Below are 24139 nucleotides of genomic sequence, written 5' to 3' on the forward strand. Positions count from 1 at the left end.
TAACGAAGAGTGGCAGGGTATCTAAAAAAAAAAAAAAAGATGGTTCTGAGAACAAACCTGTATCGAGCATATAACCTACCAGGTTTCATGGGAATAATTCCTTAACTAGAATGAATGAGAAATAGGCTGAGTTACACAAGGCTGAAAAAAAGCAAGATCAACTCTCAAATTCTTAAGGTGATTCATGCACAATTTTACAATCATCTGACATTTTTCTTCACATAAAAATTGCTTTAAGGATACAATTCAGTTCAGCCAAAGCTTACTTCTATGCCTGTGGCAGTTTCCAGAGGTGTTAATGGAAATAGCTAAAGAATACCAACTTCTGCCACTTCAACTGCCAAATCTATCACCTTCTGTAGAACAGTGATAAGAATTGGGTATGTTACACTTTCTGCACACAAAGGGTATGCAAACAAATTCCTAGGGGGTGAATTTAAAGTGCAGCAGTACAGCAGGCTGAGCGTTACCTGTGCTTAGTAAAAGCAAACACTGAGGATGTGTTGCGTGCCTTACAATCTTAAAATATGCCCATGGTTTAGGGGCCTCCGTGATAGCAAGAAAGTCTTCTGTCTATTTAGGATTCACATCCCTGAGCATCACCTGCAAATGTGGGCTTCAGTGTCATGAGAAATTTGAAAGGAAAAAGGACAAGGCCAATCTTTTACCAGTAAAACAGATAACTGGTGGATCTGTAAGAGACTTGGTACTCTATTCCTCCCTACCAAGGGAGTAGTCTATCAAGCCTGAGAAGGAAGGTTTGGGATGTGGGATTTGCATCCCACATCTTCTGTATCATTTCTGTCTTCAGGTAGAGGAGGGGACTCACACAATCTACAAAGTGATAGATGCCTCTTTCTCTAAAAGACCAACTAGGACTACCTTCTATAGATAGTCAGATATATTTTGAGACTGCTATCTGAGGGGCTTAATATTATAAGGAAAGACAGAGGAATAATTAATTACATGTACCAAAGAGGGCTATGTTTCATATGATAGGTGCCTAGGTGTTCAATTTTATCAAGACACGCTCAAAAGGAGAGACCTGTAGGGCCCTAGGAGTTATAATAGTGAAAAATTAAGGTTGGAAAATTGTAAAGTTCAGGTGCCTCTATGGTTAGACAACAGTTGGTTAAATTTAGACAAATACTGCTATGAGTCTTGGATGTAAGAACTGTCACACAACTGTACTGCTACACAGATAGTAGTATGATAGGTATTATCCATGCATCAGGCTGAGAAGTCATTTGTGTAAACCCTTCCTGCCTAAAATCTCTTTGAGGATGATCTTAGTTTATTATTGGCCAGTCTTTCACTGGCCATGTCAACTCAATCTTTAATTAGTATGAAGAATTTCCAGATATTACAAATCCCAAAAATCACCCTATGCTGTTAATTGGTCAGTGCTTTATGTAAAAGCATAGTACAGTATCATAATTATCCCCATTTAGTAGTATTTTGGGATATTAGTATAAGAAAGCAGACCTGACAACAAGAAAAAGAGAACTAAACACTTCTATAGTTGAACTTCAAAAGGCATCAGTAAAATTAATCACAAAACAACATGATTTTTTTGTCCCTGTGGTAAGATACCCTCCACTGAAGGGAATCGTGTAATGTAATAGTGGTGATCTTGATCATTTGCAAAAATTATCCTGCCACTATTCCAAGCTTTCTTTTTCTCAGTACTTACCTAGGATTGAATTGTATCTTCATGTAGTGAATTCATTTAGGAATATAATGTTTCTTTAGCTCTAATTAATAAGATTTAAGATTGATGTCTTACAGTTTTGCTTATCAGAAAGCAAGCCTTCTAGGTTTAAAGTTCTTTGAATCTACTTCTGTCTGGGAATCTGAGACAAGCTAGAGCATGTGAAAAAGCAGCATTTCAGATTCTTTAAGAGGTGGTTCCTTTACAACAGGACACTCATACCTAAACTATAAAACTGTTCCTTTCCACCTGAGTCTTTGCTTTCACAAGCAAAGATAACAGATTGAAAATGAGCTCATTAGAAAATTAGTTACTATTTTACTGCAGTGGAAAGGCCAAACCTTTTTTACCAGTACTGTCTCAGCCACAGTCTTACTTGGATGCTCTTTGCTCAAAGGATCTTTGAAAATTTCAGATAAAACCAGTACATGTTTACATAATCTATCAAACCATTAAAGAAAGCAACATCCACTAGAAAAAAAATGGAACTACTGCACACCCAGTGGCTGTGAATGTACCGTATGAGTTTCTTCTCTTTCTCCAGAGGCATTTAAGGTAAGAAGACCCTACTGTACATCCTTCTCCCATGCACCACATGATTTCACTATGACATGATCCTTTTCAGCCCAGGGTGGAAAGCAAATCAGAACTACAGTGCTATTTTGGCTGTCAGTGAAATAGCATTAGAACGATCACATTAATGGGCTGTTCCGTGGGTGTCTGAAATGGATCCTCTGGTCATCAGCTGTTCATTTTGTTTATGCTGTTTACGGGAAGGAACAACACTGAGAGGCAGCATGCCATTTTGGGATAATAACTTTTTAAACAATTTATTTTCCTACTGCATCTTTTCACCATAGAACAATGAGTAGCTGTTTCAAACATAGAGCTTGTTTTGAAAACTAGATTTAGAAATGGGCAGAATATAACTTTATATTTTAAAATAGTCGATTAAGAGTTCTAAGAATAAATTCCGTTTAACACTTAAATATACTACATCTGCAGTTTCTATTTTTAATATAAAATAAATTTCAGATTTTAATATTAAGGACTTTAATGAATATACTTTACATTCCTATTTGAAATTTTTCATTCTGTCTCCCCAAAAACTACAGAAAGTCAAGTCATTTGGGTTCCTAGGTGAATTTTTAATTGAAAGATACAATCAAGGAAAAGGTTGGGAGACAGAGTCTTACCTTTGGGGAATCAGCTTCTAGAGTAATTAGGAAGGGGAGCTTATGACAAAAATGTGATATGAAACAATTAAGTAGAAACAGTTAAATTTAAAATTTATGAAAAGAGAGGAAAATTTATTTTACGATTATACTGTGCTTGTATTTACTATTATTCACCTAATAACTCTGTAGCACAGATGGAACATCATTGCTTCATTTTACATTTGTCTGGACTAAAATTTGAAAGTATTTATCTGGTTTGAGTACAAGGGAAGAAGGCAGAAAAAAATGAAAGGAAGTACTGCAATCTTGAAATTATTTTCACTTCAAATAGTAATTGATTGCATTCAGAGTACTGGGTTCTTCATATAAATATTTCCAGGGCAGTGATGACCACTTCTTTTTCAAGAGGAAAGAACAAAAGCAAACAGAACACACAACAGCTGTTGTGCAATATCCAGGTGTAGGCTGGTGGTTCATTACACAAGCATCACTCATGCTCAACTTCATTTTTCACTGTAGCATAACTAAGTAGCATGCAAATATTTGTGATTTTTTTTTTTTTAATTGTGCATTTGTGTTTTGAGCTCAGAATATTATGACTGGATGTAAATAAAAAGAAACCTCAAGAAATAAAACTGCAAGATGCTAGAAATCTTTCTAATCTCTAGCACAATATTCACAATATTCTGATATTGGTTTGACACCAATACATAAAGTGCAATGAAGTAAAAAAAAATTAAAACCTTTTAGAAGGAAAGCTTGACTCCTTATCTTTTGCATTCTCTGAGGATATCAATAATGTCTTCCACACAGCAGTTTTTGCCATTTCATCCGAAATGTTTATCACAGATGGGTCATCTCTAGGCAAGAATAAAAGTAAATACACAATAAAACAATGAGCAATCAGTCTTAGTTACTTATTAACTCTATAAAAGTCCTTGAAAATTGATAGTGACGACAAGTGTAATGTAAGTTAAGAAATGATGTTAAACTTCAAAAATCCTGAACAAAACTTAAATATTCTCTTAAAACATCTTAGCACTTTTTAATATTTTCCTCCTTCGACAACAATTAATCACAGTAATGTCAATGAAATATGTTGTATCACTTCCAACTAATAGAGAAAAATGAGGAACTGTGAAATTAAATATTGCCCAAGATACCTCAGCATGCCACTGGCATAGATGGATTAAACAAGAATCCTAAGAGGTCCCAACAGTTCTCAAAGTACTTATGCTCTGAAACTCCATTTGCTTTTAAAACAATTTTAAAAGCAATCAAAAATCTTGACAAAGTCGAAGATTTAAGAGCTCTAATAAAAATTCTCCGATTAAACAAGCTAATCAGTAGCTTTAGGCAACAGCTTTAGTTCCTATGCCCTTAGCTTTACCTGGACTGCTCCAAATACGTATTTATACACTTAAGAATAATAGTCTCTTAAATGTTTGGAGGGCCTGCCTGTCCTGACTTCATGGTTTATATATGGCTTGACATTCAGTAAGCCCTCAGTAAACTTGTTTGCATAGTGTTTTGAGGACCACTTTATTAACCAATGTCTTGACTTCTTTTTAGCTGTAGGACTGTGACCCTGACAGTAGAGAAAGTCAGGTATTATGCAGGCAACTCTACCAAAATAAACAAACTACAGATCAATATAGATCACACGTCAAAATAAATTAAGCTAACTGTTGCTAATATAAAGTAGAACAAAAAGGCATGGACAAAAGAAAAGACCATTAGAAGTGTGATGAATCAAAAGTAAGAAATAGACTGGGATTTTTCAGAGACACAGACTATTATTTGCCTTAGAAAACATTAGGGGAATTTTGTGTTAAAATATTAGAGAGGAAGCCACTCTAAGATAGTGTATAAACTCACATTAATGCAGAGGTTACTATCACCAGATATTTCAGATCTTTATTAAGAACTTTCTGAAACCTGAAAATTAAAGTCCTTATGGGTTGGCCATGCATATTAGTACTAGCTATAACATGGGTGCTCATGCTTTTTAAGTTGTGTCAATCCTACATTATGCCTTATCTACCCTGGACAGCTCTTGATTCATTTATTATCTCAAACAGATAGGATCTTAATTAGAATGTTTTAAAACGTAATAATGTAGAACAGGCTTTTCTGGGGTGTGTTCAAAACCTTTCCTGGCTCCCTGCAAGCATCAAGGTGAAGGGTTCGACGTGCTCTACATCTTCCTTCCCTGCTGTGCATGTCAGAAGCCAAGGTTCATTATGAATGGCCCGATCCTGCAGTCCTGCCCAAGGGAAAACTTCACCCAATGTGTCCTTTTCTTAGCGACCATGAGATCGTGTGGAAAGACTACAAAAGGGCTGAGCTTGTTAAATGCTGCAGTATATAGTTCAGTTCACCTATGTGTACTCTACTACCAGAAAAACACTCTCCTAACATTCAGTAAGCATTAAGAATAAATATTGTGGCATGTTTATTTGTTTAATTGCAACTCACCTAGAAGAGGAAAGGTATATTTTACCTGTAATGTCCTTCTAGTGGTAACTGAACAGTTCCTTCCTCTTCCATTGCTAGCATACTTTGCTCTTCCTAGAAGGAAGGAATTCAGATATGAGACAGGGTATGATGGTGTGAAATTTATGTACTTTAATCCTCTTTCCATTTTCTTTAAGTTTTCATTTGAACTTAAAGTAGCATACTTTGCAACTCTCTTAATGTAAATATTTGACATTTAAAACCTCTTCTATTTTAAAGTATGTCTTCATCTAATGTCATTTTTCAATGCCAAATAAATAGAGGAGACACTTTTGTAACACGAAAGAGAAAAATTAGCAACAGTAAGTGAGCAACTGTATGGCAAATTGTAAATATCATGCATAACAGGATATATGCATTGTAATGTTAACATGCAAAAAATAGGTAAGTCAAATTTAAGTTTGCACACACAGTTTTAATATTAATGAAGTTTTATTGAAGTGAAAGGTTGTGAAACAAGACACCAAAATCAGTTTTCACATGAAGGGAAGAAACAGGAAGTGAAGTAGAAGTCCCGTCTACCAACAGACTTTTTGTGAGATAATTACAAATCTAGAAAATCTGTCTTAGGAGAAGAACAAAGCAACACCCATTAAACACCATGTCCTGCATGCAAGAACACAGGAAAAGGAGTCTGTCTCTCTGACATCAACATAAAGCTCCACAGGAGGATTCTCAAGGTTCACACCCCTGTTAGGTCAGGAAAACCATAGCCAGGAGCCCTCACATGAACATAACAGTCAAATCCTGCCCTAAACTGTTGCACTGTGTATGTGTGTGTATGTATGCACTATGAGCATAACAAGACACCCAGATACCTCCACATCTTTTTTTCCCTTTATATGGCTTTGTAACAGTTTACCCTGGTGCCTGTCTGAAAGTGTGAGTAGGCTCTCCCAAAAAAGAGAGATCCTGGCAGATCACCCAAAACCCCACATGCATCACACACACTGGTAAGTTGGTATTAGCTGGAAGAGCCAGTTATCCAAAATAGTAGAATTTAAGTCTTCTGTGCACAGCATTTTTTTTCTTCTATGTTTTACTATTACAGCTATTTTATAAGTCACAACATTTTTTTCTCCAAATAGGAGAAGCCACTTTGTTCATTCCTGGCTCAGAAAGACTTAATTGATTAACATCAAAGTGGCTTCCAAAGAAGGTCTGTGAGGAGAAGGCACATGTAATATCCACTATAAATTTAAAGCCTTGAAAAAACATGGCCTAAAAATATAAAAACAACTTAAGTGATGAAATGAGGATCCGATCAAGTAAGTTTCAGATCTTGTCAACTATATTTCTGAGTATTCTTGTGGGTAGAATACTTCTATTTTTAAAAGCCGTGTGATAGCAACTCTCCAATTAATTCCTTAGGCTACATGTCAGAAGTTTTATTAGTAGTTAATTTTGTCATTTCCAGGCTTCACAGCTTCCTAAGTTTTTGACAGTTGAACAGTTTTAATAATAGCTCCAAATATTTAGAAATGCCAAAATATGTAAAAATAACCTCTCAAAATAGACAGTGAATGAAATAAAGTAACACCAGTATATTTTCCCAGTTTTGTTTTCTGATGCCATCCTATCAAGCATGGGAAGGAAAGTGACATATAACCAAAACGTAAGGATAACAAGGAATTGGTTCCAATAACTAGAGCCACAAGAAAAGAACTACCTAGGTTACTTCTGGTTACTCTGAATTGTGATGACAACAGATACTGTGATGAAACAACTCTCTTCAAGGGGGAACACAATGACTCACATATTTTAATTGCAGATGGTAGTTTTACAGGCACGTACTAAATAGTAAATAATCATTATGATGTTTATCGCCTTGGTAAAATGTTTTCCCCAGAACGTACTCTATGAAACTAGAAAGTTTAAGGTGTCAAGGAAAGCAAAGTTATAGTTCTCCAGGTTACAATAAGGCAGTGAGTTGTCAAAGGTCACAGAAGAATCCTAGAGGCAGAGGAATCTAGTTTTCATAGTTACATGTTTGAATTATTAGCTCATGTCCTATTTCTGCAAATAAACTTACCAATGGGAATCTTTACACACACAAATTCACTAGTCTCAGATGACATCTCAGGGTGTCCCTAGGGACAAATTGCTCATCTACCCATTCACATTGTCTAGTTTTTGCAGTACCCTTGTACCACCAAAAGGTTAAGTCTCACGGGTCTGTGAGGCATCTTAGAGGTCACATGCACAACTGTCCCCAGAGCACTCCTACCTAGAAGTGACCACAGCTTGCCACCACCACATGGCATTATTTGCACCTTCACCTCCCACTGCCACCTCACACCATGCTACCATTTAAAAGAGCTGAGGCAGAATACATGACTCCCATTTAAAATAACCTGGCACCAACATATTCTACCTACTGCTCCTGCACTTAGTGGTTCTTCATTGAGATTTGTCCCTCATTTATTGGGCCTAATACTGACATTCCCTAACAGTTGACACGGATCAGGGACCAGGGACAAAGGATGAAGACCTCCATCCTTTGCATATGAAGTTACTTAATATTCACACAGTTTTAGATGATATTCAAACAAGCAATTCACAAAGCAGCAACTAGATGAAAATACTATCAAATTGATGAAAAACTAGTTAGAAGGCTACAGTCAGAAAAATCAGTGTTTCACTGTCAAAATATAGGAACATTCTGAGTAGAAATGTGTAAGAATCTGTCCTGTATCAAGTTTATAAGAAATTATTTTAAATGCATATTCTTTGAAAGGAGACAAGGAATGCAGATCTGAAGCAGTCAGCAGTGCCCCAGGCATCTGAGGACTTTCCTACAGATTCATCCCCGCACTTCATCTGCACGGGTCTCAGGAGCAATCCCCAGGAACACTACAGATACTATGTTATATGACACTATGGTAGCATAAGAATCTACATCTATTAGACATCCCCACCTAAGTGGGATTAGATCTAATCTAATTAGATTTGCAATCTTAAAAGGACTTCTGTAAAACATTACAATATTACACTTTGGATAATATTAACAAGTCTGGCTGTTGCATGGAATATGCCTTATTTACAGAATTTTCTCTAAATGTCTGAAGGAGAAACACAAAAAAAAAAACCCTGAAACCATGACCCACCTCTTTCTCAGCATCTTCCAGTTTCTTTTTCTTGCTCTCAGGCATCAAATCATCTAACCAACTGAGCTCCCGCTTAGTAAAAAAGAAATCCATGAGTTTTCGGACAAATACCAAAGCTAGGACCTGTAAAGATATTAATTCAAACAATCAGGAAATTAAACAAGTAAAACTGACAAATATGCTTGTAGAGAAATACTTTCAAAAGTGACCACAGTTTACAGCTAGAATTTTATCCTTTAATTTGGACAGGCCAACAGCTGGTCTTCTTTTGTTCAGATGAAGTCTAGCTTGAAGCATTTAACAATCACTGAGGTCAGTAGATATTTTTTATTTTGAATTAGTGAGATAATCAGAGAGATCTGTTAAGAAGCAGAATAGATTTTTCTTTTATTTCCAGCAAGACACAGAACTATCAGTAAAGTTCTTCAGTGCAATGAACCATCTTCCTTGATGGGTGAATGTTCTTTTTGTAAAATGATTAAGCACTACAGCTTAAATAAGAATATCAAATTTTTCTTTTTTTTTTAAGAGAAGAATTTTACCGAAGAGAATATACAGTTGGGCTATCCACCCACATAAACAGAGTGCAACCTAGACTCAAACTAGAGGTTATATGTAAAATTTTTGTTAAATGTAAAATACTTTTAATACAGTATGAACTGTTCTTGAACACCGAGTCAAAGCAATATTGTAATTATCTGCCCCCAATTGATTTTTTTATTCAATAATAAATATCCACAAGTAAAATAAAAGGCATTTTTAGAGGAATTAAAAGACATTTCATACCATCATAGGAAAGACAATGGCAGCTCTTGAAACCTTTATAATCCACAGAAGCACAAGACAACTCAGCTGAATTATGGTGAAGAGATGGACCTTTCTAAGAGGAACATGCCTCAGATAAATGAAATCTGGCTGGTGCTTTGCAGGCATCCAAAACAACTTTATCCTGTCAAAAAGCTGAAAGATAAATTTTTTAAAGTTTGCATCTAAATGAGCTGTAGGATCATCTATGCTGACACTCACAGACTGGCTTGTTATTCTAAAGGCAAAAATGCGCAGAAGTTCAGGAGCACAGAAGACGACTATCTCAGTTACAGTCATGAGCCCTGAATCTATACTATTCTGAAGTATACAGTAGTAAAGGACTCATCTTCTCTCCAGTTGAGCCACCAGAGTAAGAACGAGAACCATTATTTGGTTAGTCATACTTCTTAAGTTCCTTTCAATTTTAATACACATTTGTCTCCTTAGGTATTTCTATGTGCTGAGATACTGGATTCTGCTGAATTGCACTCTGTATAGTGGTACTCCAAGAAACATCCTGCTCATAACTGTACAATGTTATACACAAAGAAAGTAGTTACTTTAAAATAGTACTGCTAAGATTTCAAGTCAAGAACTCTTAAAGTTAGGGAAAGCCAGACTTCAAAGCAGAAAAGAATCAATTATGAATCAATCTGAATGGAAGCTCATTGATCCTGTTGGGCATACCCACTATTACACCGCCTTTCTAATATATTCTAAACTTTGTTTTTTCAACAACTAAGCTCTGTTTTCTTTAGCACACAAAAAGCTGATCATGGAGGGATCTCTTCAGTCTTCTAGCTCCTGTGTGTACTTCAGCAGACACTTTATCCCAGACTGTTCCCTGTTACACTTTCTTCACAAAACCAGGAACAAAAAAAAAATACCCAAACCAACCAAACAAAAAAAGGAATGCCAGACAGCCAACTGTCATGCTGTTAGGAATGTACATGAGAGGTTCTTGTTTTTCAGACCTATTTGGTTCCGCACTGACTTTGTGTCACCTGCTACAGCACAGTGATGATGGTAATGCACCATTTCTCCTTGCATGGATGAGCTATGCTATATTTGAACAGTCTTCAGAAATTTCAAGTTTCAGGAATTTTTATTGAGCATGTGCAAAATGCATTTTTTAAACGCAGATAATTTGGCCAGATTTGAGCAGATTTCTTTTTCACAGAAACAGCAAAAAGCACATCCTCCCACAAAAAAACATCAAATCTCAAGTTCTTGTCCCAGCTTGGGGGAGGGAGGAAGGAAGGGGGATGTTATCACTTTTCCAAGTAAAGACAGCCAGATTTTAGCATGCCTTAAAACAACTCCTCAATAGGGTACTTTCTCATACCCTTGTTCTGAGAAACAGCTGAACCATATTAAGTTTAAATTATCTAAACCTTAGTAAAAACCAAACTACACTTCTTAGAATATAAACCCAAATGGTAAGAGCCAGGCAAAGTTATAAAAAAAGTCTCTGAATAGAAAAACACCAATCAAAAACCAAGAGATGTTGCCAGCTTTGCCTATAAATAATAGGTAAAAAAAGGCAAGACATTTTTAACTCACAGTCAAGAATTTGATGAAAGAAACAATCAGGCATTTTCTTTGCTCTTCGTAATTGACAACCTCTTGCGCAGTACAATTCATGTTTTCAGCATGTGATTGTCCTTTCTCAATTGTCCTGGCAAGTGCATCACTTCCTCAACTTTCAACAAAAGCACACTTAAAAATTTGAGTGTGTCAGATGGGCTAAAAGATTTGACAACCATGCCATTTAACACTGCAGTCATCCAGGAGAAATGGTATATAGGATACCATGACCAACCCTGATCTGAATGCTAGAGTGCCTGGTTTTGGCCAGGGGCTCCTACTTACAGTCATGGCAGGAATGCTGCCCTTCCTCTAGACTTGCCCTTCATCCCTGATGCCAGAAATTAAGTAGCACAGAACTTGCAACAGTTCCACTTACCATGGGACTTGCAACAGTTCCATTTCCCTGCCTGTGGCACTTATTTGTGCAGGAAATACCTTCAAAATGTCATCTATGTTAGTTTTAGGGCAACTTAGCCAAAAGCCTCCTACAGGCAAAGTTCAAGATCAAGCGTGCCACTACAAAGACACTAACTTGAAAACTGAAAAGGCAGCAGGCAAGAGTGAGCACAAAGGCAGGGGAGAGGGAAGAGCTCCTGATAGTTATTGCTCAGTTTTTAGGCTCAGCCAAAATACTCTTGATAACAAGGGAGAACAGAAAAATCAGCACCTAAAAAATAAAAAATTGGAGCACGTTACCTAAAGGGAATACTCTATTTAGAGAGAATCCATTTTCTTTTTTAAGTGAGTCAATTTCAAGAATTTAAGGTTGGCAACATTCCTTTAAGAGTATACGCAAAAGATAGTAAAATAATGTAGTAAGAATAACTACACATTTTATAGATCATCAGTATATTTATCATCAGTAACACAATCTTCATAAATCCATTTTACCTGAATTCCCTTTAGAGATGAAGCACCCATGTAAAGAAATACTCCATAAAGTACTGGCATAGGAATAAACTGCACAAACAAACAGAGAAAAGGAAGAGCATATTAAATACCATTTATCAATTTTAAATGCTTGTAGAAAGACATTCTAAACAGTTGAAATTCAAAGTGCCATATGCCTGCATTAATCAGACAAGTTGTAAATTCAGAGTCACTCAATTACAAATTAATAATGTTTCTCAGCATAAAGCAAAAGAAGAATCTGGCTCTATAGTTTCATTTTCCCCTCACAGCCAGTTATTACAAAATACTTTATTCACCATTAGTAAAATTAACAGAACTCTGTGAAAAATGAAATTGTTTGATACATACTTAAATTCTTTACTTAAAAGACTGCTCAGGAGAGCATGTAAATAAAAAGTAAAGCTATAATCCTGAGAAAAATCTTCAAGACACACACAAAATCATACTGCTAAAAGAAATGTTCTGTGCTGTAAGCATTTAAAAATGGGTAAATAACCCATGGAATGATTTTGTAAAAGGCTATTTTAAATGTTCAGGCTCCTAGTATACAGTGTGTAGATAAAGGAATATTTCCACAAGTATCTGCTTTAAATACTAAAATACATAAATACTAAATATGTAATACTAAATACTAAATACATAAAATGCATGTTTCATGTGTTTTCAAAGTGAAGATTTTATGATATACTTAATAAAATACTACTGAGAGGTACAAGTTCTAAGGGCTTATTGCCTTCACTGTGACAACATCCAAGTCTAAATTCCAGTCTTACTGAAGCCGGTGGCAAAACTCTCACTGATTTCTCAGGGGGCAGATAATTCTTAAAAAACAGTATTAGGTATATAGATGGTGTTACATAGGCATATATAACTAGACACATAGTTTCAGGACACTGGTGAGCTGTGTTGCGTATGCGGGCAGCATAAGCAAATTTTCATGTTCATTTCCAAGAAATGAGCCACAGAACGTCTCTTGCAACTGTGAAAATATTTTTAAATTATCTAGAAATCACAACATGTTTTTAAATTTTCTAAATAAATTTACTTCTTGGTATAACTTAGCAAGACCATTTCATGATAATTTGCCATGGGCCCAAAGTATAGAAAAAGGGTGAATCTTTATATACTGCAGGTCAACGGCAGAATTCCTTCAGTCAGGCCAGATTTTCATTACAAAGTTTTTGTTTTAAAAATGTTAGATGACCCTTGCCATTTTATTATGCAAAATCAGAATTCCACTTTAGATTATCATTTTGTAACATATGCTTCTTAGTAACATGCCTGGAAAGGACACTCATTAAACAACACAGTAACATCAGTGAAATGTTCAGTGCAGTGCAGTATTCTTTAGCTTTTCCTAACTTCCCCAAATTACCTTCAAGATACTTGTCAAAAAGACAGATGAGCCCATAAGGATAAAAATCATGAGCCCTGTGACTCTTTGCTCCCGGATTCCAAGAAATTTTGGCTGCTCCCCTGGAGCAGAGCACTCTGATTCCAGTTTTAAGCTATTCACATGGGAAATAGAGAGGACAGTGGCTGCAACAAACCACGGCAATCCCATAATAGAGCATACTCCAAGCATGACTGCCACCATGAGTAGGTCGAGATGGTATCCACATCCTTTCTGTTAAAAAAAGTAATGACAACAAGAAGATATAAAATGACATCTAAATAGAGGAGAACACTCCTCACAGGCATTCCTAATGAACAGTTAGAGAGAATTAAAAGATTTGTGATTCGTAGCAAAAAATAGCTTTCCTCTATGTGCTATCCAGGTTAGGGCAGTAGTGATGGCAAACTGGTTATCTAAGGGGAATTCCTGCTAGTTCACAAGAAATGCTTGATGTTATTAGACTCATTCCAGTTATGAGTGAAGTGTACATATCGTAAATCCACTTTACAACGGGCACCAAATACCTTTCCTGCTTATAAAAGAGATACTAGGAAGATAATGGAAAATATATGTATTTTCTGTTTTAGCTAAATCTCTTTTGTAACAGTAAGCAGAACATCCGGCTGCACTGCCAATTTCCCACTGCACTAATTTTCATAGATCCTCCATCCATCACTACACAGGAGGTGAAAAAAATATGTATTTTGATTCTTTTCTACACAAAAAATCTAAAGTTAATATTTGCAAAGTCAGTTTATGGTATAAAGAGCCATAAAACCACATCAATTCTTTTAAAGTTTTTATACATGGTAAGCACATGATAGTACTAATGCACTTTCATCTTCTCTAAGAGCAGATAGCTATAAATTGAGAGAAATTAAACCATAATTAAGCTATACATTAAACAATAAATTAATATTCATCATCAGGCACTGTTTTACTAGTTTCCCTATTCAATACTTACAAGTTGTATCATAAACGCTCACATGAGAAGTCAGCACAAAACCTCTGGGTTTGGATCATCTCTGTAGTAGTCAAATACTCTGTAAATTTACTAAAAGGATGATGTTGCTTTGCTTTAACAGTAGGGGATAAAACCCTTGGGTAAAATCTCAGATATATTTAAAAACCTGCAAGTACAACCTGCACTTGAAAATGACCAATGATCTGCATCAAGTTTGGTTGTACAGATACCTGTTACCATAGCTGAGAGGGATATTTCTTTTCAGTTTTAGTAAGTATCCAGGACCCACACAGCTGTAAGCAGGTGCTCAAGCTACTTTCCTTTAAAAAGTCAGGTAGGTAGTTATCTCCACCAAATTTCACAATATGGCAACAAATCCAGTGTCATGGTCTGATGAAACAGTGATGTTCATGCAAACAATGTGAACATGTTGAACTATAATTCTGCCTGTAAACCCATGCAAATGCCTTTTGACATAAAAAAAGTAACTAAACTAAACTTGGAAGGGTTTGCTACAGAGACTGCCAAAAGCTGAAATGTGCACTATTCAGAATTTGCTATGGGAAGTATAAAAAAAGAGGGGAAAACGAGTTGGAAGCAAACAAATCATTTCTTTCTGAAGACAACTTTTACTTCTAAAATGGGAAGCGTCTGGGTTTATGAAAATGTAAGCCACATATCAAAATGAAAATGCCATCTTATTTGCTTACATTATTTAAGAAGGGGAATTCATGTAAAGAAAACGAAAAGAATCAACTCTAGCAACCTTCGCTCACTCCCCAAAAGTGCTTGAGTCTTATCTCCATGACACACCTTGACAAACTCAGAGATGTGTCAAACACAGATATTAGTTTCATGCACAATGCACTCAAAGAAAGAGTTTAATTCTAAATCCTAACAGAGACACCTTTTTTTACCTTCTGACACATTTATGAGGAATGTATCTGCTAATGCATACAGAATCCGAGAGCATTTCCTCACATTCATACATGATCTGAGGAACCTGACATATGGGAAGAAAAGGAAGCATAGCAACAGGTGATGCTACACCAGACCCCAGCAAAACTAAAACGCAGCAAGACAAGGGGGCAGCCAGGAGGACCATCTGACTCCCAGATGCCAGTGCTGAAAAAACGCATTCCAAAGCTTGGCAGCAAATTCCTGCATCTGTCAAGTTAACCACATGCAATGCTATGGATTGACATGAAGAGCCAGGCTGACAAAGAGGGCAAAAAAAGAACATATCAAATGTCACAATCATCCAAGAAGAGGCAGTGCAAAGTGAAGGTTGCAAATGCATTTGCTTAAAGCAACTTGGGATTGGATTGCTGCTTATTAAAAGTATGTCAAAAAAAGCCTAAGCTCGCTGCATATACATGTACAGAAACCTGCTGCTAGATTTTGCCCAACAGTTTTTCAGAGGGGTGATGTCCCTTTTTCTCTCTCCATCTGTAGGCAACTAAAGTGTTAGAGAACAGAGCAGGAAGTTGTCCTATGTTTTAAGAACCCATTGTGCCTCTAAAGCTCACTTTTATTCTTCTCCCTTTTTTAAGATACGAAGGGCATAAAAAAAAAATTGGATTGGTAGAAACACAGAGAAGGATGAAGAAAGGAAAGAAGATGATTTTGTATAACAAAATAATCCTTAAATAGTTTTTCAAAATACAATCCAGTAGAACAAGTCAATATCTGAAAAGGCAATTAATATTAGGGTACTTAAGGAAATTATTAACTTCCAGATTTTTTTTTCTTTAGGTGAACAGGTATCATACTCTAATAAAGCATAAAGGATATGTTCTAAATTACAGAATCTCTGTTCTAAATTACATTCATGAAGACTTCTGTAAGGCAGCAAATCACTGACACAGGGCACAGGTACTACACAGACCAACAGAGAAAAAGCACAACAATTTAAAAAGGTACTATATAGGACAAATAAACTAGCATACTTAAGTAGATGAAAGCGCATTACGTAACCTGAAGCAGAAAACAACAGCAAAAATAAAACTTTTGAATGAATACCTTTAGTTTGTGTTCTTTCCTATTGATAATGACAGCTGTGATCTGCTGATCCATAAAGATAAGGATAGTGCAAAGCAGGGCTGGAATTACAGCAGCTATCACTGTCCACCAAGGATTAGGCCCCAAAGGAGTAATAAACCAGCCACGATCATCTCTGGTGGGCTATAAAAACAGTCGTGCATGACCAGTCAGAACTCTCAAGAATTATTTACATTCAAACTTCACAAGAATACACACAAGAACATTACTAGGATATGACTTCCTTAAAATCAATCTATGTAAGAGCACAGAAAAATGCTAAACTTTCTATGATACCAAAGAGAGAATTTATACAATAAAGTTAATACAGATTTGGTTGTATTTGATATAATGAGTCCAGAATTTGGAAGGAGATCCAGAATATTAGTCTATGATTTGGGTAATTTGAGCCATGTTGGTCCTCACATAGAAGACACTGGGAAGCATGAAGGGGCCTGATGGGAGACATTCACTTACATGGGCCTCTAAACAGATAGGTTGCGTAGTACTTGGTGAACATGAAAAATTCAGAATAGTATCACTATTCCCTGATGATAAAAAAATCTAATAAACCCACTACAGCACAGTAGTTTGTCAACATACTAATTCTTTTATCATTTATCAATTACCTTAAAAGCATTTGGAACTTGAAGTTTTGGTGATGGAATCCCAATGGCATAGTCAATTAAAACCATGGACAAAATAGTGAGAAAGACGGCAAAATCGCTGACAACAGATCGTACCTATGATTATTGAGGGAAACAACAATTTTAACTAAAACATTCATATGTGATTTAGGCTTTCTTTTTTTTCACTGCTTTAAGCTATTTTGTGCTTACAGCAAAAACCATGCTTATTCTGATACAATTTCTAACAGCAAAAGACACGGTGTCCACTTCACCAGCAGTTAACTGAATTTGCAATGCGTATTGAATTAATGCTTACACACAACCAACGACAACCTTTGAATCCAAAAAATGGCACACACCTTTGTTGGGAAGTATCGGCTAGTTTTGAACTGCTTCAGTGTGGATGACAGTGTTACTGTAGAAAAGAATAAGATGACAGACCAGAAGAGGACATCTGGAACATAAGGGCCATGATGCCCACAGGCTCGTCCAACAAACTCTCCATGAAACTTTTTACATTCCTATCAAAGAGAGCAAAGTAGTACTGTTCTGAAAAATATCCACGCTTACGCTGGTAGTTTCTTTCCTATTACATACCTAAATTGCAAGCAGATTTTATTACTAGGAATATTATTTTAGATATTTATTGGTTTAAATATTAAAACTCCTAATGTTTGTATCTAGTCTGCATGGAAAACTCTCAAACCTTCAAAAGAATCTCTTTTTTAACCAGCATTAAATGATGAAGTCACTAAGACATATCATAATGTCATTAAAAACCAAATATAATAATATAAAACCAGATTCATTTCAGACGCACAATACACATTTATTTTCTGTTTGCAAGCATAGACTTGCACTTTAACAATTCTTTCCAAGAGAGGAAAGCAAAGCTCAAAAGCTACCAAGAGGAAGGCTGTTCCTGGTGCATTCTCAAGAACTGATTTTTTGTTTTAACTTCACAGGCCAAGCAATTAAAGAAAAAAGTTCTTAGAACGTACAGTATCAGCCTAAAAGACGACCAATACGTTTAATACCACACGGGGGCAGCACATTCCACAAATTTTCTTTAAAAAAGCAATCTGATAAAATGCAGCAAAACCCAAAATCTGTAATATTAATTCTATCCAATATACTATCAAATACATAGATACAGCAGAAAACATGTCTAGAAAAACTCCAATACCATCCTGAGTTGTCTAAAATCATACTTGTTCCAAGTTAACAAGCAGAGAAATAGAGTAGCTCTAAAAATGAGTTACAAGCTCTGGATTTGCAGTCCTTTCCTTCTCCTTACCAAATCCCTCCACACCTATTATTAAGCAAAAAAAAAAATGCAGCACCCAGAACCAGAGATTCCAGGCAGCAATATCTTGCAAGATCAGGATCTTTTAGTAGGAAATAAACTGGGTCATTGGCTCATCATACTCACGTCGCAACAGTGTGGCTTGACATGTTATGAGAAACCTGGGCTTTGAACAAAGGCTGGCTTGAAAAGAAAATAGTTAATAGATTTGATGACTGTGAGACAAAGGAGTGCAGTAAACCTGGGATAAACATAACGCACTTCTGACTGATGAAATAAAGGTTTCAGGTGAGGAAAAAAATTTTCAGGAAATCCAGAAGAAATTCTCAAGATTCTGGGACATCAAACAGAAAACTTGTCCTGGCCTGAGCTAGACCTTGATGTTGGCACAGCATCATATACCTACCGAAAAGGATTTTGTAACCATCAGAATAAAGACTTTACTCACACTCATTTTGTACTAGATAGCAAAAAAAATGTTGGTGCTACTGTTCCTTTTAAGAGAGTGTGCCAATCTGCAGCTTCAGAAACTTGAAACTTTTAAATCGGATACAACAGTAAGAAATGAGTTGTAAAACAGACAATTGGGGAGAAACTGACCAAATATTTACAGACAAGTAGGTCTAATCTTTAACTTAATCCCGATGATGCTTATAAGAAATAAATACACGTAAGTAAGAAAAATTTCAGTTCTTTCTTTAATGACTGTAGGGACTCATGGGAAAACTCAGTCAGTTCTACTGCTACACATGTAAACTGAAGTTTCAGTAATAAGCTTTTACAGAAGTTTTACAGGGTTTTATATAATGCAGCCGGTCTTTTACATTTATAGTTAAAACAAAATCTGTTATTTTAGATTTCCTCAGATGCAAATGTACTCTGAAAAACACTGTCAGAGATCTGAGAAAGTGAGAGGAGGAGTCTGCCCCTGCACAGATGCTCTTAGAGTGTGCTGCAATTTTGAGAATATTCATTCTGGACTGCTGGAATCCCTCAGGCCAGCAGTTCTCAACTTTCTCTCTGCTGTTGCCACACCAACAGAGTTGAGGAGCAGTCCTTGCTATCAACACAGAGCAGCCATGGAAGGCTGCTCTTGCTTAACTCCGGATTGGAGGACACCAGTTCTTCTTTTGCATTCCTACCTTTGCAAGAAAAAAAAAGTATGTGATGGAGACAGTCCACTGGACTGGCTTTTAAATGTTTCATTTGGTTATGCCTACAATGAGGTTAATACAGATATATTTTTGCAAGAAGACTTCAGTTTGTGTCGTTTGCACTGAATTCCCTTTGGCTGTGTAATGAAATGATACATTTGTGAGGGAAAAAATGGTGGCCTTATCTCAATATATTATTTTAATCAAGTTGTATATATTGTTTTAAGGAAGACAAACCTGAAGTACTAAATCTTTTAAACCTAGAACATACCATTTTGAAACAAGCTACATATCCATGCAAGCACCCCAAACTGTCTGTAGCTTTTTCTTCCCCACCCTCCCCGTTCCCCCCAAAAAAAAGATGACACAACTGACATAGCTAACACTGAAGATGTATTTAAGAGAGAAATTTGTTCACTTAACAGAAAAAGTTACAAAATTTCTTCTTCTACTCTCCTTTATAGCCCATCCAGCTGTAAGAATGTTTTAGAGGAAATAAATGCTTCTGAGTATTTCTACTCAAAGGAGCTTTGGTTTTGTCATCTGGCAGAATTTAGGACAAATCCATTGTCATTTGACATGTTTAGACTTAACCTCAGCCAAACTCTCGTGCTAGTGTGTCATGAAGTTTTCAAAGCAGGGCAAAAAATGCACAATACTTGCTTTAATGTGTACTATCAAGGGCTGCAAAATGCTTACAAAAGATCACGCTACAAACTCTATGTTAATCTTTGTTCAATTAAGTATATGTTATGCTTTAATTGAGCAAATATGATCAGAAATTTTTTTTTTTTTTTAATATATTTGCTGCAGTAGGAGAGACAAAATTATTTATGCTAAAGTCTTTATTTATTAAGTTTCAATATTTCACTTACTGACACAGTTAGGTTCCCCCATGGCACATTGGATACAGATATATTGTAGTCCTGCCAATATTGTAAGGTTTTATTGCTAGGATGTTCTGGTTCCACACAACTGCATCTGAAAAGACAAAGTAATATTTTTTCCTTAATAATAAAAAAAAATCTATCAGATATTAATCTATCAACTTTATGACATAGTGAAATTGTGCTCTATTTTGCCACATAATTTTAGTTCAAATGAATTCAGAAAATGCATGCTTTGAAGCAGTTTGTAGCTCAGTAACTAGTGCTACTACTAGAGTATAATTTGCCGTGAGGTGCATATGCATATATAGTACGTAACATGACATTTTTAAACCACTGTCCACAGCAAGTTTTCCCACCTATTTTCCTCCTGTTCTATTGATACCTCCAAGCACAGTCTGTAATACTGAGAAAGTGCCAGTCCTGTTCCACCCTGCTATACCTAACACTTCTCTACATGGGATACATTTCTCAAATGCAAACTGTCTGTGTCCTCTTTCTTTCTCTTTACCAGAGCACCTTTACATGCAAAACTGTCAAACTGCCCAGTCAAACATCAGGGCTCTGCAAGATCGCCAGCACCAAAGGTGCTGTGAACTTCTGTGTCCATTGTTTTTTCTTTCCCCACAGCTGCTTTAAAAGCACACTTTTCATTCCATATTGTCTGTTTTAGCATCACAAAACGTGATGAGGCAGTGTGGGAGGACAATACTGCAAATAGGCAATTTAAAATCAAAATTAAGTCTTTAAAGCCTCTGAAGCAACTGTGGGAAGTTTTTTGTTTAACAAAGCCTTTAACACATGCAGGATACTCAATAGGTTCCAACATGTCAAGTGTGTTCTGCAGTTCTCTTTAATACCACTTTAAAAATTTATAGTCCCATCTATCCTGCCAGTATTTCAATGTGCTTATGATGGCTGTAAATAAATTCTGTAGTCTCTGATAAAGTCTTCGGGAGTAGCCGGGGACAGGATAACATCTGACTATGAAGCGGAGAGCCAGTAAGCATATATTTGCGTTCCAGTTCTAGAAGAGTATCAGTTTATTCACTCACCCATGCCATCTATTTTCCATGTGGCTGTTTGTATTTCCACAAAACGACAATTCTCATCTAGATTTGTAGTGTTTTTGATGTAAGAATTTCTACCATCTACATTATGAGCACAGAATTGTGCCACTGTATTTTGATTACAATACTATACATGTGACAACAGCTGCACTTATTATATACATAGAGAGAGATGCAGGTTGTCTTCATGCAACTCCTTGCTTTTATTTTAAATGCAGCTATTTATAAAGAAAAACCCTTACAGCCCATGAACAAAAAGCAATTAAAAAAATAAAATAAAATGAAGCAACAGCATTCAGAGAAACAGAGGGCCTGAGCCAAAAGTCCTCAAAGTGGATTGGATCTTTCAAACATACTTAATGTTTTGGATCAGGCCCAGGTGGAGAATGAACGTGTGTTCAATGCATAGTTTAGAATATTACAAAACGAGTTAAATGAAGCAACTAGTGAGCTACGGTTGCGTAATAAAGTCAACAGTATGTCTGTGTCATTGCAAGGGAGTATTTGATGTTCATGCAACAATACAGAGGTGTCTGTTTCAGGTTACTACTGTTTCCTATGAGTACAGGAGCTCCCTGCCCCCTGATGTCCATCGCTGATCACAGACTGGCCAGACACTAGGCGACGGCCCATTGGGGTTTGATTACAGTAGGCTAAGGTGACGTGGGCTGTTCAATCACAGTCACTTTCTCACTAGAAGGGAAGACTGTGCATGTCACCAACACTACATGGCACAGCTACACTTGCTGCAAATTGCAAAATTACATTTAAAAGTTAGAGGAGTCAATTTTTCTATTTCTTTAGTCAGAAACCTGACAATTGAAGCTATAAGTTTAATACAGCTCAAGTAATTTACCTTCAAACGAGATCATCACCCTGTTTATTTCTGTATCAATACCACTTTCCTCCTTCACAGCATTCCAGTCTAGCCTTTACCAAATTTCACAGGCATTTACCAATGGCAGATTGCTTATCAGCAATAAGCGACTTGTGCAAACTCCAATCATGCAAGCCAAAATCACCCACACCCAAGCACAGAATTAGGCCCTAACTGTAAAAATCAGATCCTGCTTTCTACTAAGAAGATAATTCAAACAATGACCTCAGTGGTTTTAAACATATACACATATATATATATCTAAAAATAAAACACATTACATTGTTTTCAATATTATGCATCTTTTGGCAACACTGACCTTTTGCTGTGGGATTGTATCATGGTGTAACTCTTCCAGCATCACACTAAATGTTTAACTTCATAGAAAAGTGAGATAGTAAGAAACTCCCTATCCAGCCCCAAAAAAACACAATTGGAGGTACCACATGGTGCCAGAACATAAAATATTATCTACCAAAATGTGACATTTCATAACAGATGTAATTGCTTCAATTGATGGCTATTTCCCAACACAACTGACCTGTAAGGAGAAGTTTGCATTAGTGAAAGAAACTTTTTACTTTAATCTTTTAAAACTTCTATTCTCTTTCATTGTCATTTTTTACTCTGAGAGGTCAGCTTTCAGGAGAAAAAGTAAGATAGACTGAACTGTTAACCACTAACACATATTTCTACTTTCTTGACAAAATATTACTCAGAAGGCTAGAACAAAAAAAAAATTGATTGCCTCTTGGAGGTTCAAATGCTCTTAAGTTCTGGTAAAGCTGTTTCAAGTGCTGAGCACCTGCCCACTACAAGATCTTTGTGGAGTTTATGCTATTATCAATGAGCATACATATACCTGTAAGTATATTTTCTAAGCAACATACTCAGCTCCAAATACAGTACCAAGTATACTATAGTGAAAAGAAAAAAAATTCTCTGCTGCCGATCTCACAATACACCCATTTCATCACACTGACAACAAAACAATTCTTCTTGCATCTTTACATTTTTGGCTACTGCAAGACATTCTGATCTCCTGGGAGCAATTCAGATATCTAAACATGAGCACCTATATAGCCCATGGTATCTGTGACATCCATGATGGGTTGGCACATATGTGAGAGTGTCTATAGCGACTCATGATTTTGCTTTCCAGCAGATGAAGGCTGAGATCTAAAATGGCACTAGTTACCCAGACACAGGTCACTATCTACTGTATTTTATATGTCCATGTTTTGCAACTAGGCAGAAATCAGTGGAGCTTGCTTTCTTCTGGGGTATTTAAATATCTAATACAGTCTATTACAAAGTGGCTTATAAATCTAAGGTAGGCTACTGAACCAATTCAGACAAGACAGTATTCAGGAAACTGCAGGAGAAATGCCACAAGATCAGAACTGACAGAAGGAGTAAGTCACAGAAAAATAATGGCCTGAACCTGCTAGCTAGAAAAGTAACTACAGCAAGGAGTCTTTATTGCCATCACATCTTGCAAGGCACTCAAGAAGTCTCTGGTAAATCAAGATGGGGTACAAAGGTAGATTAGAAATAATACATTTTAGGACCAGCTGACAAACTGATATCCTCTGGAGTCTGTACCTCTCTCCCTTTTACAGGAGGATCAAGACTGGAGCTAATCTTCAGGACCAACTCAACTGTAACAATATAGGCAGTATAGGTCACTGATGGCAGCCCGCTTCCCTTCTTAGTCCTCTCGACCTCCCCAAGCTTTTCCTAGCTCTTTTTGCTTTTGTTTCATAAGTCACAGTTACATGAATTTCACTAACTTGAGGCAGCCATCATAACTTCAGTGTGCAACATTTCCTGCAACTTGTCCTGTTTTCAAAGCACAGAGCTAGGATCTGACGACAACAACAACTTTGGGACATCTCAGACAACTAGCAGTGCTCTTTGTTCTGCAAAAGGAATAGCTATTGCTATCCTTAATGGCACCAAAAAGACTGTATGATCCTTCTTTTTTTGGACAA

At 36.4% G+C, this 24139-nt stretch overlaps 1 protein-coding gene across 9 annotated transcripts in view; it reads right to left on the reverse strand.

Annotated features, from left to right (window-relative positions):
• Window positions 1-24139, reverse strand: part of SLC4A10 (solute carrier family 4 member 10) — a 190591-nt gene that overhangs the window by 3142 nt on the left and 163310 nt on the right. For 8 of the 9 annotated variants that reach the window (XM_030488859.1, XM_030488861.1, XM_030488864.1 and 5 more), the window contains 10 exons: window positions 20187-20292; window positions 17211-17372; window positions 16852-16965; window positions 16205-16366; window positions 13198-13449; window positions 11802-11870; window positions 9300-9473; window positions 8514-8636; window positions 5393-5460; window positions 3633-3749 (listed from right to left, as the gene is read on the reverse strand). In XM_030488859.1, coding sequence (XP_030344719.1) covers window positions 3633-3749; window positions 5393-5460; window positions 8514-8636; window positions 9300-9473; window positions 11802-11870; window positions 13198-13449; window positions 16205-16366; window positions 16852-16965; window positions 17211-17372; window positions 20187-20292 — 1347 coding nt within the window. Of the gene's footprint in view, window positions 1-79; window positions 106-3632; window positions 3750-5392; window positions 5461-8513; window positions 8637-9299; window positions 9474-11801; window positions 11871-13197; window positions 13450-16204; window positions 16367-16851; window positions 16966-17210; window positions 17373-20186; window positions 20293-24139 lie in introns of all 9 variants that reach the window. The other variant, XM_030488863.1, reaches the window with a different exon arrangement.

Source organism: Strigops habroptila, chromosome 5 (assembly GCF_004027225.2).
Source record: "Strigops habroptila isolate Jane chromosome 5, bStrHab1.2.pri, whole genome shotgun sequence".
Taxonomy (NCBI): Eukaryota; Metazoa; Chordata; class Aves; order Psittaciformes; family Psittacidae; genus Strigops; species Strigops habroptila.